At 27.1% G+C, this 16442-nt stretch overlaps 1 protein-coding gene across 8 annotated transcripts in view; it reads left to right on the top strand.

Annotated features, from left to right (window-relative positions):
* Nucleotides 1-16442, top strand: part of LOC101235774 (serine/threonine-protein phosphatase 6 regulatory ankyrin repeat subunit A) — an 82335-nt gene that overhangs the window by 62066 nt on the left and 3827 nt on the right. For all 8 annotated transcript variants that reach the window (XM_065810294.1, XM_065810295.1, XM_065810293.1 and 5 more), the window contains 8 exons: nucleotides 2118-2205; nucleotides 2317-2434; nucleotides 7924-7988; nucleotides 12484-12626; nucleotides 12709-12740; nucleotides 14849-14904; nucleotides 14985-15068; nucleotides 15200-15345. In XM_065810294.1, coding sequence (XP_065666366.1) covers nucleotides 2118-2205; nucleotides 2317-2434; nucleotides 7924-7988; nucleotides 12484-12626; nucleotides 12709-12740; nucleotides 14849-14904; nucleotides 14985-15068; nucleotides 15200-15345 — 732 coding nt within the window. The remainder of the gene's footprint in view (nucleotides 1-2117; nucleotides 2206-2316; nucleotides 2435-7923; nucleotides 7989-12483; nucleotides 12627-12708; nucleotides 12741-14848; nucleotides 14905-14984; nucleotides 15069-15199; nucleotides 15346-16442) is intronic.

Below are 16442 nucleotides of genomic sequence, written 5' to 3'. Positions count from 1 at the left end.
ACTCATTAACACATTGTCAAATTAATTTAAGGTGTTCACATGGTAATATTTTATCTTTATTTATGACCATCCTGCATCATTCACCTCATAAAATTGCTAAATGTAATATGTCAACAGCAAATAAATAATAAAGTATAACACCTTATCCTATCTATCAAACAAATACTTATACTTTATGTTTTTGCTATATTCTTCCATATTGCAGTCCTTAACTATAAATAATGAAAAGCTTTTGTTTTTTTCCTGAGTGTTTGGCTCTGTATTTGTTTGTTTATTTGTGGACTAGTTTTACTATATAAGTCAGACTTTTATGAATTTCCTTCAATGAAAATCCTAACTCAGTTGTTCAAATGTGGCAGATGGATCTTGTAGTAAATTGTTGAAATAGTGATAACTGTGTGTGTACTCATTACCTAGACAAGTGAGGTATCTTGGTTTTGGGATGCCTCACTTATCTAGTGACAATTGAGGTGTCCCAAAACTGTGATACTTACAAAACTCCAACACTTAATAACTGATAAATTTTTTGCATAAATTCTTTATCCCCCAGAAAGTAAAAAGAGCATATATAATAAATCTATATTTAATGTCCTTTGTTGACAGTTGTAACTTGTGATTATAAAATGTTGGCAGAAAATTCAGTTTTAATGAGTTTTATTGTAATTTTAATCGCTTTTTATCATTCCAGAAATGGTGGTAATATTTAAATTAATCATTCATGTTGGAAGTATAATTTCATTCTATGAAACAGTTATATCATTCATAACAGCGACACTTTCGCTTGAGATAATTTTAAAGCTGATGCCGTTCCTTTAAATAGTTTTATATTTAAATTGCCGTTCCTTTAAATCTGTTTATATTTAAATTGAACAAGATTTGCCAAACTTAACTGACCTTTCTTTCCAATTATGAAATCAACAATCAGATGCTTTAAAATCTCTTCTAATACTTCAGCGAATTATAGTGCCTTTTCTTTCTGTATGGTGCCATCAATTGGTACTTGTTAAATCCTTTTTGCTACAAACCACATAAATATGGCCTTTTTCTTTTTCTTGTCATTTTTGAAATTACCACTACAAAGTTTCTTCTGTTTGGATTTTGTGACATTTTTATCCAGCGAGGTTAATATTTTTTTTATTTTTAACCCAGGTTGACATTGTGTTCTTTGGGACACCATACTTTTGGTCAACCTTTTTGTTAGACATCCCTTTCTCCAGGTCTTTTAATGCCTTTTTAATGAGAGGCATGTTATCATGTTTGACAAAAACAATAAATTAATCTTTTAAAGGAATACTTTTCATAAATTCAGTTCATTAAAAAAATCGAATTTAAAAAAATTAAATGTTATTAAAATATTAAAAATTTTTTTTTTTTTGAAAAGTTTGAAATAATGAGAGAAAATTGTCTCATGGACCAAAAATATTGTTATAGATGCTAAAAAATTTGAGATATTAAGGCCTAAACGAGTATGTTATGTCCATGGGACTGTAAAATAAGTTTGAGATATCAAGTATTCGAGATATCAAGAGTTGACTGTATCTTTAAATTAAACAATATTGTTATATAAAAAGTTATCAATAAAGTTTCTGTACGTATTTTGAAGGAAAACAAAATTTCTTTTTTTAAAAAAACTTATACAATTTATTTCTTAAAACATTCATAAAACACGACATTATTGTCTTATGATCGCTTTCTCACAATTTTTGTTGTTTTCTTTTTAAAGGCAGGAATTGTTTATGATTTGTTTCTTAACAGTCAATTACTTAATTTTTTATCAACTATAACATGAACTATTTCTCATAAAAACTTTAAACAAACTATCAATCCAGTTCTAGTCTTTAAAGTTGCTAGTTATGTAGTTTTTTTAAAATAAACAATTATTTTAAAAACACTAAAACTTTATGTACCACTACAATTAATTTAATGATTTACACTAAATTATATGTGGAAAATATCTAAATAATAATAATGCAGCATAATTCATAACGTAAAGAAAATTTATAGAAACTTTTTTGGGAGTAGTAGTTTCATGCTTATAAACAGTGTAACAATATAATTTATTCGTAGCTGTTTAGAATTTAAGTGCAAGATACCATTACATGTTTATATTTTTTAAGCATACAACGGACATACTGAATGTTTAAAGTTACTTCTCAAAAATGCTGAAGCTGAAGGAGTTGTAGATTGTTTGGATGGCCAAGATAGGTTTGCATGTGCACAAACAATTTTTTATTTTAAGTGTTTTGTTTAAGTTTTATTTTAAATTTTTATATTAATTACTCTTTTTATATATTTAAATTTTTAATACATGTTCAGAACGCCACTTATGTTAGCTGTTATGAATGGGCATAGAGATAGCGTATTATTTTTATTAGAACAATCAGCTAATCCTAATGCTGTTGATGTTAATGGGATGACAGCAACTCATAGAGGAGTAAGTACAAGTTAATAATATTAAATATTAAAAAAGTAGTAATTGTTTTTAAAAAATTCATATTTTATAAATGCATTAGAATTGTATTTTTTTTCTTTTTTTAGTATTTGATTTTTATATTTTTATTGTTTTACTATTTCAACCAAACTTTATTTTTATTAACTTTTTTTGTACTTTTTTTGCGTTTGAAAGTATTTTGCAGTCTAATTGACTACATAATTAATTGCTATTGTTGTCTATCAAGAAAGGAACATTAATTCTGTGCCCGATTATTTTATCTACTTTATTATATTGTGAAAGCTAAACATAAAAATTGAAAAATAAAATTTAATATAAAACTTTGTTTTGCATTTTAGTTTCAAAAGAATTTTTTAATATATCTTATTATTTAATTGACTATGTTAGATGATGTTGATGATGTTAAATGCTAGATGATGTTAAATGCTTGGGAATTTAATCAATAAAAATTATTAACATTTTTTGGGTAGAAGGCTCTTTTTTATTGTTCTCCTGTAAACCTTTTGGCCATTTTATTTTAGATAGAATCCTGGCCCACTTTAGTGACAGACTGTGTAAAAATACAGCTTTAGAAAAACTGTTAGCATTTTTTTTTTTTTTTGTTATATGCCACAGTATTATTCAAGATAAAGAACATTGTCTTTTAATTTAATACATTGTGTATAGTAAATTTTCTTTTTTCTTAGATCTAAACAATTAAATTGATAGAATATGGCTTTTAAACCTGTAAAAAAGTTTTTTGCCTTCCAAATAAAAAAGTTTTGATGAACAAAAAAGTGCTATATTTTAAGAAAATATTCCAGAGTGCCCTAATATTTTCTTTTGGTGAAAATTATTGACCTAAACATTGTTAAAAAGTTTTTCTTAATTCCAAGCCAAATTTTGGCACCATAGGCAAAACCACCAAGACCATCTTGTAAATCTACCAGCAAATAATAATTTTTTGTAGTTGTTTTTTAAACAATGTTCTATTTCTCAAAATTGATTTTATACATTGATAAAATTTTTTAAACAACAGTTAACATATCAAGGATATTTTTTTTGGTAAATTAGTAATCTCTCTAAATGAATTGGCAAAAAGAGTTTTGCGTTTAATGATTTGTTCTTTGTTTAGTGAAAAATAGTTTTTATATAAGGTATTACCAGTAACATGATTAGATGCTAATTTTCATTATGATCAAACAATGCAAACAATTGAAACAATTACAAAGTAAATAAAAAGTTTTTTGGAATGATTAATCTCCATAATACTTGGTGCACTGATGACTTTCCTTCTTATGACTTTGTTCATCTAGTAAAATCTGTTTGCAATAATTTGCTCAAAGAAAAATGTCAAGAGATATCAAAAATAATTTTTGAAGTTGAATTAGAAATTAAGTTTATTGAATTGATTAATTAATTAAAGTTAATTAAAATGGTTCTCTATTCTTGTCGGCAATGAAATAAAGAGATGAAAATTAAAAGTATGTAAATAAAAAATTATTTTAATTAATTGCTATACTTTAAATTTTACTTCTGAAAGCGTTTCAAGAGCTGCAAAACGGTCTTAAAAAGCTTATTTAATATGAAAATATGATACTATTTCAATGTTGTCTAAACTTAATAAAAATACAATTTTTCCCAAACCAATTGCACTCAAAATGTGTCAACTTGTTTAAAAGATGGTGTTTTGTGATAAAATTAGGTGCTTTTAAAGTTTATCTAAAAAATAAATGCTTAAAAAAAAGTTTTTTTAAAAGGCTTAGTGCCATGTACTCAGCCTGCCAATACTGTTGGACGTAGATAGAATACTTTAACAAGGTATTTCAATACTATGATTAACCAATTTCATATTCATAAGAATAACCTTCTTGTTAAAAGAGTAACATTCTTGTTAAAAGAATAACATTCTTGTTTAAGTCAATAATATTAGTGTAATTTTAAAAGTCAATCATATTAGCATAATAATTATTAAAGCCAAAAAATTATAAGTCAATAATATTAGGGGGTGTTCACAAATTGCATCATGTAATAGGGGTTGGGAGAGTAGTTAGTGATTTTGGGATGATTTGTTACAGGGGGGAGGTGCAGTGGACCCAAAGGTAGAAATAAACCACAAATTTTTTTTTGAGTGTCATTAAAAAATATTTATTTAGAAAGTCAGATAAATTTGCAGATAGATAAAAAAAGATTATGTTTCTAGCTAATTTTTAAGTGATGATATGTAATTTTGAAGTTGGTGAATTTCCAAATTTTTTATGTAAAAATATTTGGATGTAAATTTAATAGTTTTGATTTAAAATGGTTTTACCAACATGCAAATTGGTAAACAGCTTATGTAAAAGTTGTTTTTAATTTAAAAAGTTATGTAATGGAGGAAAATTAAAATGTAAAATACATCACTGAAATAGATTTTTTCATACAATTTATTAAAGCTGAAAAAGCTGTAAAGTCTAACTCAATAACATATTCAGTCGTTAAAGAAATTTTTAAAACTAAACTTTTTAAAAACTTTAGACTATCAGTTTAGATCTATTTTGCAACAACCAACAAATTACTCCATTCTACAATTAGTCATGTTTTGTATGTAAAAGGTGTTTCTGTTCAATAAAAAAATCTTGTAAGAATGTTTTAGATATAATTAAAGATTCTTTTGTTCCAATAGATGGTGATGAGTATCAAATGTGTTTTAAGAATGACTGTGATGGAGCTGGGCAACAAGGATCAATGAAATCAAAAGAAATGATTGAAGGCAAATCAAATATGTTTCAATATTTGATTTGCTTTTAATCAATAGGGTCTTGTTCCCCTGAAACTAATATGCCATCAAGATAATAAAAACATGACATTGTGGCAAAATATTCACCAAATGCATCAAGATCATTATGTCTTGTGTTTTTGATGAGAGAAACAGAAACTACTCATGATTTGCTAGATATTGTCATAACTACTGATAGATCTTGTTGTCCTAACTACTGATAATGCACAAGAAGAATTAAATGTCAAAGGAATGTGTTGTAAGTTTGGCAAAAATTTACAATATAATCTAAATTTCAACATTTATATTCAAGATACAATGAAGGATTTAAAATTTAAATGACTCATAAGCATACTAGGGGGTGAAGATTGTATACTTTGCAAAACAAAAACTACTGAATGGATAGATATTGAGAGAGTTAGTAAAGGATTCTCAGTTGATAGATCATCAAAAGAAACATTCTGTACAAAAAGCTAGTTAATAAGGATGGTATCATTTCTAATAAAACTGGAGATTTTCCCACACGAAAAGGACTGACTAAAAAACCACAAATCTGATCAAAAAAGCATATGTATTACACATTCATATATTACTGGAATTACCTGTTTATTAAAACTACTGTATTGTTGTCACATAGATTATAGACTTTAAGTTGAAAAAGCAGGACCACCTGGTAAACCAATACATAATGCAAGAGACAAAGTTTCAGTAAAAAAAAACACTGGACTGCCATTAGAAACATATTGCAACTCTGATGAGAATATAGGGACATCTACAACAAGGTTGGTTGCAAGGCTGTAGATTTTTTCTCTGAAGAAATATTCTCTACTATTAAGATCTATGCATTTCTATGTACTAAGATAGCAGGTTACTATTACATTCTCAAATCAGTGTAATGCTTCATATAGTTTCTTGTCAACTTAAAATTAAAATTGTCAAATTTCAAAAGAGTTATGTAATAATGCTATACCTAATATAATTGCAAATATGCCATGGCCTTAAATTAGTTACACTCATCATGGAGTCCTTCATCACTCAGCTGAATTAGTTATGCCTAATAATGGATATCGTCTTGGCAAATTATCTAAGGAAGGTCTAAAAGCAAACAATAAAGATATAGGAAACTATTTAAAGCTTCTTTCTTGTAAGACATTGCATTTAGAACAGTTTACAGATGATGAGTCATCTTTTAGAGAGATCTGATCCTGGTGTTCTAAACTGAAATATCCATTTTCATACTCCAAAGTAATGCCAAGATTGTTTTTTAAATAAGCATATATGCAGATCTCATGAATGTATGTTTTCAAATCCAAAGAGATATTTTGATGTTATGTTTGAAAATCTTATATATGATAGTCATGAAATTATTAACATACTGTTTATTTATTTCTTGTCTGTTTTACTTTTTATCTTTAAATATATGTATATATGCAATATCAAATATATGCAATATCAAACCTTTAGAATTTTTTTTATAATTTTATTACACTGTTATTTTAAATCCAAATTTGATCAAATACTTGTTTTTAAGTACTAAACATCCTATCAATAAACAGTAAGAACCAGACCCCTAAATTGATTAAAGTTTTATAAAAAATCTTCAAGTATATTTAATAAATTACTCTTTTAGCTGTCATCTAAAAAAAACTTGGAATATTTATCACATCATAAAATCATATTTTTCAAAAATGCGCAAATATGGTAATTTAAACTCTATCCACATATTTAGTTTAACATTAAAAATTACAATTTTTTTATAATCAACAAAACATATTTTTTTAAAAAGTTCTAGGATTTCTTAATTGTTAGTTATGATTTCTAAAACATTGACTTCTGGGTCTCTGTGGGATTGAAAGGAGGGGGGGGGGATATTTAGTGTTGTGATGCAACATTTAACCTTGCCTAAAACATAAATCCTTAACAGTTGATTTACACTTTACTGCGGCTATTCCAATTTAACATATATTGGCTTACTTTTTATTGCACTTGACTTTTTATAACTTGACTTAAATTTTGGTTGATTAATGTAGGGTTTGCTACGTTTACAGCTTATGAGTCAATGATATAGCCGCTATATATATATATAAAATAATAATAATATAATTATTAAATTAAAATAATATAATTAATAAACAACAATAATAGTTAATGCGCATTAGCATTAAATGTTATAATGTTATTTAACCTGCACCGCAGCACTAACTTTTGCTAAAGAAGTTATTTAAATAATATTAGAGGTTATTTGTCCGTTTAGTCACTGTTAATTTATACAAATCTATATTAAACTATAGGAGTGCAATAAAAGAATATACACTCCACTTCACCCTATTTAAGTCAGTGCCTAATTTTTGCTTACAAAAATATCTTTTTTGTGGGCTTTTAATTATCCTGTACAAATATGACTAATAAGTATTAAATAATAATAATCAAAATTTATATTTATTAAAATGTATTCATTAGATAACCAAAAGCGGCTAAGAAAATAAAAATATTAGAGGGGTCAAAAATTGTGTGATGTAATTTATGAACAACCCCTTAGCATAATTATAAAATTGAATAATTTAACAGTCAATGAAAAAAGCATTATTATAAAAAGAATCGTTGTTAATTTAGTTTTTATATTAAATATGTTGTAAAAATAGTTATAATAATAATTATAATTAATTTAGAAAATTAAATAGTTAAATAATAATATATATTAAAAATTTTATTCATTTACTTGAATTTTTTTTAGGCTATATGTGGTCATGAAGAATGTGTTGATGCACTGCTTAATGCTGGGGCTGATCCAAATGCTAGGTATATAATTTCGTTTAACCCTTTGAGGTCCGAGGTATAACAATTACCCGCATTTTAAAAATCTTCTTAAGATTTTATATACTAGAAGCACTGTTAGCATAAAACCATAAATTTTTCCTTGGCCCTCGTTTTAATCGCCATGGAAACTATAATGGGACAGATATGTCCTGAAAGTCAAAATAGAAGTAAAATATGTTTTTATATATATATACATATATATATATACATATATATATATATATATATATATATATATATATATATATATATATATATATATATATATATATTTCATTTACACATGAGCTGCATTTAGGTAGACTGTCTGGGTAGGTGGAGAGTAGAACTGGGTGTCTAAGTAAGATTAGGTGAGTGGTGGTGTTGGGTGTAAGGGTGATATTAAATGGGTGCTGTTTCGGTGAAAACCATTTTAGGGGCATGAAGAATTCCATAGCCCGGTAAAATAATTATAAAAGAAATATTTCTATATAAAACAAATAACTTTGTATATTACATATGATACTCTCTAAAACAAATTCTCTTAACATTTATGCATAAATAAACTTTGCATGTGCTGCACTTGATGAAAGGTCATGCTTCAATTCTATTTTTGGAGCATACTTCGCACCTTCCTAGACTTGAACTATGCTCTGGCCAATGGATGCCAAGATTTTCCTTCCAAATTGATTCTGGAATAGAAAAATTTGATTTTCTTCTTTTGTTAGTAGACAACTCGCATGACAGACTCGATGAAATTGGTCGCCTAATTTTTGGTGGTTTACCTATTGTTACTGATGATTGTGCCACTAATCTTCGAAAATTGAGTAAAACTGATACTATTATCTTTGAATAGCATTGCATTGCATACAGTCCTATCAATTAGACCATAAGCATAAGCATTGCAAACAGTCCTATCAATTAGACCAAAAAGAATGCAGTGCCACCACTTTACAGATTTCCTGAATGTGCCATAAAGAGAACAAAGCACATCAGCTTTGTCGACACCCCCCCCCCCCCCATATAAGTGTTATAGTCTTTTACCGCCGGAGGACGGAGGACATGAGGTCATCACAATACTGCCATTTTTATTTTTTCGTTTGATCTCTGTTTTTTCAGTGTCATGAAAGTTAGATATGACATGCACTGCTCTATTATCCATCCATTTATAAACTACAGTGTTATCTTTAGGAACTCTGTAATCTAAGCCTCCCCACTTTAAATCTTTATCTTTACATAAATTTTTAGGCAGATACTTTCTATCGACATGCAAAGTTCCACAACACATAACATAATGTGAGAATAAATACTCCATGAGAGGAACAGACATGGTTGTCAATTTAAACTTTGTGATATTTTCCTTGTAAAGATTTCGTCATTTGATAAACAACTTTATCACCTAATCCAAAATACTTTGGCATTGTATGATCAGTAAATTTATTGTTTTTTCCTTGATATATTTCAAATTTAAAAAGGTATCCAACCATATTAGCCATTGACCAAAGCTTGTATCCCCTTTTAATTGGTTTCTTAGGGTTATATTGTTTTAAAGAGCTACGACCCTTAAAAAGTATCTCTCATCAATACTAAGATAGCACGATACATTGTATAATTTGGTAAAACTGTCATTCAAACTATCTATCAATGGAAGTAACTTATATAATTTATCTGAATTGTCAGCTGGTATTGCAATGTTGTTGTTTAAATGTATATTTGAAAGTATTTGAATAAACCTATTTTGTGGAATGATATCTGAAACAAATGGCACTGTCAAATTGGTTTCATTACTCGAGTAGTTTCTCCAAGAAAGAAGCTTATGATACCCAATTACCATATTGATTCCGATGAAAGCATACAAATGCTTTTTTGATAGCACTGGAACTTTTTTCTGTAACTGATGTATATACAAGTTACTCTGATAAGTAATAGATTCCATAATTTCATTGTCAAAGTATTTTAAAAAATAATCTACTAGTTTTTCGCATTCATCAAAATTAACACTTACAGGACCTGTACAAGAACAAATGATTCAAAATTATTTTTACTAGTCATCACTAATCATTAATTTATACAATGCTTAATCATTAATTTATTTAAAATATGGAATATATTCAACAAGTTCTAACTATTGATATTTTATGCCAAACAGGAACCTATCAAGTATCGACCTTGAGGTTCATGAAAGTCAAGTGAGATCATCCTTTTTTCTTTTTTCTTCCACTTTCTGTCTTTATCCACAACAAAATTTTCTTTGTTAAATGCAAGACCATATGAACTACCAGAATTATCTTGTAATGCTATATTATTATTTTCATTGTTTGGATTGGAATAAAAGTTTAGCTCTGTCATCTTGCTTAGCCTAATTTTGGTCTACTAATACAAAATCTTCATCCTCTGTATCTGATGATTCCAGATCACTGTAATTTTCTATTGGAATATCTTCAAAAATATTATTCATAACTTCAGCAGCAGAGTAATATCTTTTTTTGAATCATTTTTTAACTTTTTTTTACTAAAAGATTGCAACAAATAAACATTTCCTACAAAAAAGACTTCAAAAAGCTTGACGGGACATATTTGTCCCACAGTTAATTACCAAAAAAAACAATACAAGAATGATAATGCTGATATAAAGTGCGTATTATTTTTATTCTACTAAGATTAAATAATATATAAAAAAAGTTTCGAAGGTATAGCATGATCCTTTACAGAACTACATATTATAATGTAGCTTACTAAGCAACATATTTTGATTGTCGCTGTTTTATGAATTAAAAAAATAAACTCAAAAAACCCACAAATGAGACAAAAAGTTGTTTGAAAGTATTGCCTAACTAGGTAACAAATGTTTTGATTAACCTTTATACAGATATAAACAAAAGCTGAACCTCTATATAGTTTTAAATGAACCAGGACATATATGTTCCGTTGGGCCGGAAAGGGTTAAATGGGAAAAATTCCAAAAGTGCCCAGAGTTGTTCAATTGAGTTGAGATCTAGACTTTCAGCTGGCCATTCAAGTAAATCAATCTGGTTCTGAATAAAAACATTCTTTTACTTTCTTTGATATATGCTTAGGGTCGTTTTCTTGTTGGAAACAACCGCAGTTTTTTAGTTGTGGCCAGAAGATTTTTATTGAGAATGTTAACATAAGCCTCAGATTCCATAATTCTATCAATAAAGCCCAGTTTTACTGTTCTGTTCCAAGCCATTGATCCCAAGACCACAACATTTCCTACACTCAATTTTACTGTTCCTCAAATGCAACTGAGTGTGAAAGCTTTACCATTTTTTCTCCATACTTTTTGAGCTCGATCATACTTCACAAGATTAAATTTTGACTCATCACTCCACAAAACCTTCATACAGAATGATACTAGCATATTTACGTAAATGCAAGTCTTTGTTATCAATGGGTTTTTGAAAGGAATGGTTTTTTGTGGGACTCTTTAAATTCACTTTCTTTCAATCGATTTTGAATAGTACATGCACTCACTTGTATTCCAAAATGTTTTTCAAGAAGGTTTGATGTTTTTGTTGCTGATGAAAACTGTTATTTTGACAATTTGTCTATAAATTCTAGATGCTGCTTTACTTTTTGCTCCAGATCTTTGCTGATTTTGCATATATGCAAATGTTTTGTACTTTTTAATCAGATTGCTGATGGTTCCTAATGTCATTCCAGTTGCTTATTTATCGGCTTAAATGTTTTACCTTGCTTGAACAAGTCAATAACCAAATTGTGCTGCGCTTGTGACCAATACTTTATTTTAATTCCCCATACTTTATGAATACATACAAATGAATTTTGAAAAATATCAATCAGTTATTAAAAGTTATTCGTTATTAAACAACAATATTTCTATAACTATGGGTTTAAAAACTTTTTTTATTAAACAAAACTTCATTTACAAAACAACATGTTGGATAATTATCTTTTGTTAAGGTTTTAACACTCCTTAGGGAGTCGTTAAATTTTGGCAATGCAAGTTGATTTAAGTAGATTTGTTTTTTTCTATTTAAAATCGTGATTAAATTTGCTTTTTCACAATAAAATGTTTTGCTCTGATACTTTTTTTGCATAAAAAAATGCCACAGGCCTGCTTCCGACTAAGGAAGGCTCAAGTAAATAAGGGAAAAACTTTTTTTAATTTTTGAAATAATTTTTCTCAATTTTTACACATTTATATAGTGTAAAAATATCTCCATAAAAATAAATCCTAGAAAATTTTGTCTTTAAAAAATGATCAAATTATTTTTTGTCTCTAATAATACTTTAATTATTTTAATATAAATAAAAAAATAGTAATAATAAATACTGAGCTATGTTTAAAAAATAGATTATAACCATTTATGCAGGTTTGCTTTAAATTTTTCTACTAACTAGGTTTCAATATTTTTTTTAAAACTTAAGGTATAAAATTAGGGAAAAGTTGGGATAAAATATTTTGAAATTTTATGTACGTGTTTTTCTTTATTTTACTGTTATTACTATTTAGGGACATTCATGGTCGCACACCTATAATTTATTCAGCTATATGTGATCATATTGGTATTCTTGGTACGTTGATCCAATCTGGTGGACTAGCATACAACCTAGATGCTAAAAAGTATTCTGCTTTGCATTGGGCATGTTACATGGGTATAATATTTGTTAAAACTTTTTTTTAGATATGAAATAAAGATGTTTGATGTTTTTTTTAAACTGTTTTCTTTCAAAACAGGAAATGAAAGTTGCACAGAACTTCTTCTTGAAGTAAGTTATCAAAAAAGATTTTTGAATTTTTTTTCAGGGGAACAAAAAACTTTACCTAGCAATGATTTTTTTCTTCAATGTTAATTGTAGCGTAATTACCATTGTCCCAATTTAAGACTTTCTCCTTCGATCTTGAGCGTTGCAAGTGCTGTATCTCAATCGCCTAACAAATCTTACGTGTATAGTTATAAGACATAACAGAAATTATTGATTTAGTTCAGCTAGTTGTACTACTACAATGTTACACGTGTTCGACTATACCTGATGTGTCCCAGGTATTAATGCTTGTAGATATTTTCTTTCTAGTTTTACTAACATAAATCACACTACATAAACAATCTAACTGATAAACACGCAAATAACTATTTGGTTGCAATATCGATTCATTGCCACATAAAATGTTGTGTATACTGTAAGCAAGCAATTACTAATGTATTCATTAAACTACATTCTTTAATTGCACCAAATATAGTAATTTTCAAAGGTTTTCTTTCAAGAGCATATAAAATATGTTCAGAATATTCAGAATGAAATTGGGTTTCTTTTTAATGTGTTTTTCCTAAATGGACACTCATACAAACAATTTTCAGATATCGCCAAGAACTATAAACAATCACTTAAAAATGCAAAAGACCAACAAATAGACTCTGGAAAAATTATCATACTGCTATGGATACCATAACAAAGCATTATACTTAAGAGTTTTGTGGAGTAGTTATAAAAACCGTTTTTCATTATGGTAATTCTTTACTTAACATTTTATGTCGTAATAAATTGATATTGCATCCCAATATCATCAGTTGTTCATGTGGTGTGAGTAACATTGGTGAAATAATAAAGAAAATATCCACACACATTAATAAACATGAGAGAAACATAACTAAAGGCAATTGGGGTGCATCAGGTATAGTCGAACAAGTTGCGCATGTTCAATTATACAAAAAATAATTTCTGTTATGCCTAATAACTATACACATAAGATTTGCAAAGCAATTGAGATACAGCGTTTTTAATGCTCAAGATGCCAGGAGAAAGTCTTAAATTGCAACAATGGTAGTTTAGCGATGACATACCATTAGAGACCACTTTTTGTTAAACTTAACAAGTCTAAGTTTATGTTGCATAAACATCATTTTTGTTTTAATTTTATAAATTTGTATGATGGTTTTTTCAGTTTGATAATGGCTTATACTATATGAGCTTAAATATCACTATAAAATAATAAAAGTTATATAACTGAACATAATGTAATTTTTTATTATTTTTTTATTAATTTATTTTATTATTAACGATGTTACTTAAACATTATATATATATATATATATATATATATATATATATATATATATATATATATATGTTTTTTTTTTTGTTTTTTTTTTGTTTTTTTTTTGTTGTTGTTGTTATTCACCTCCTCAAGGCCAAGAAGGCCACTACAGATGAGGAGGCTACTTAATAGTGGTTATAACCCTCTCTCAACTCTATAACTCCGAAACATGAACCTCGACGAACAAGGCCGCTGCGCGGAGAAACAAGTTGATCGCGGTACTACCAGGGATGTGGTGGGGATCGAACTCCGAACCTCTCGCTTATGAAGCGAGCGCTTTACCACAACACCACTACCGCATTATATATATATATATATATATATATGCCGCATAATATATATATATACATATACATATATATATATATATATATATATATATATATATATATATATATATATATATACATACATATATATATACATAAGTATATACATATATATGAATATATATATATATATATATATATATATATATATATATATATATATATATATATATTATATATATATATATATATATATACATATATATATATATATACATATATATATACATATATATATACATATATATATATATATATATATATATATATATATATATATATATATATATATATATATATATATATATATATATATATATATATACATATATATATATATTATATTTTTTATTAATTTGTTTTATTATTAACGATGTTACTTAAACAATTTAAATAAGAATCTTATAATTTATTGAACATACTGCATGATATTAATAAAATGTCTTTTTAAGGAAAATTCACAAACAGCTTTGAATGGAAATCCTTTCTCACCTATTCATTGTGCAGCGTTAGTATTTTTTTTAAGTTTGTAATTATTATGCAGACTGCTCTTAGCAGCAATAACGCAAAGTCGTTATTTTATTTTAGAATCAGGGGTAATGAGGCATGTTTAGAAGTTTTAATCGATGCGTTGGGTAATGATGTTATAAAATTAGTTGATTCAAAAGGAAGGTTCTTAAAAATTTTTTTTTTACCTGAATTTTTTTTTTTAATAAAATTCTTGTTGAAATATTCTTTTTTTATATATCTACACTAATTTCAAAAAAAAAATTTAATTTCATATTATTTGTTTATTTTTAAAGAACACCTCTACATGCTGCAGCATTTAATGACCATACAGATTTCATTCAGTTGCTTATTGAACGTGGTGCTGATGTAAATGTAATAGATAAGCACAATCAAACTCCTATAATGATTGCTTCAAAAAATGGAAATTTTAACGCTCTTGGTAAATTTATTTACTTTATGCTGTTCAAGATTTAATTTAAAAGAGTATTGTTTTCAGCTTTGATATATATCTACAAATAGATTTTCTTATTGATTTCTTCTAATTCTGCGCATAACCTTGATCTAATTTCACAACATGGAGTTTGTCACAGTACTTGCTACCTGCAGTTTTGTTAATAACTGGCCTTAACGTAAGGCCAAAATTTAAGTCTTTGAAAATGTTTGCGTAGGCTTTGGTCTTAAAACTCTTTTTCTTGACCTTGAAACTTTTGGCCTTGGCCTTTGTCTTGAAACTCTTCGCCTTTGTCTTGAAACTCTTGACCTTGGTCTCGGCCTTGGCCTTACTATTTTTAGCCTTGTTAACAACTCTGCACTAATTACTTATTATTACCTCTTTCGACTATGGCATCATTTATGCCAATTATAAGTTGAGAGAAATATAAGATTCTTTAAAAAGAATTATTTCAACTTTCTCTAAATAGGAGTGTAAATTGTTAGATTTAAAATTATTTAGACCCTATCAGTTAGTAAAACTTATGTATTTGTGTTAAAAAATTTGTGAGTCTTTTTTCTAAATTACAAAACTTTTCTGAAAGAATTTTCTCAATTTAAAAAATAACAAAAATATTTCTAGGTTTTACTTTTAATAAAATTTCAGAAGAAAACAGTCAGAATTCATTAATTTTTGTAAAAATTATATTAAATTTATATTAATTTTTATAATAAATTCGATCACTGTCAAAAAACAACTTAACAAGAATAAATATGCAAGAGGTAAATTTACTCAAAATTCACTAAGACTCAAAAGTAACATGTTTTAAATGTTATTTTTATAAAACAGATGTAAATCTAGGTCAAACAAATACAGGATAAAAATTATTATTGTTATATGCCAAAATTTAAAAAAGAAATAAAAAAAAAGGTAAATAAAACTGCATGGCTACTTTAATCAACTTCAAAAGCAAAGGCAAATAAAGGAACTTTAAAAACAAGTATTTCAAGGTGATACTGTTGGTTCGAAAAGTACATGCGTTAATTTTAAAAATGGCTTATTCAGACCTGACAAACAAATAACCAAATGTAATATTTATTTCCCCA

This window comes from Hydra vulgaris, chromosome 11 (genome assembly GCF_038396675.1).
Source record: "Hydra vulgaris chromosome 11, alternate assembly HydraT2T_AEP".
NCBI lineage: Eukaryota > Metazoa > Cnidaria > Hydrozoa > Anthoathecata > Hydridae > Hydra > Hydra vulgaris.
This window is presented reverse-complemented; position numbering and strand designations above follow the sequence as displayed.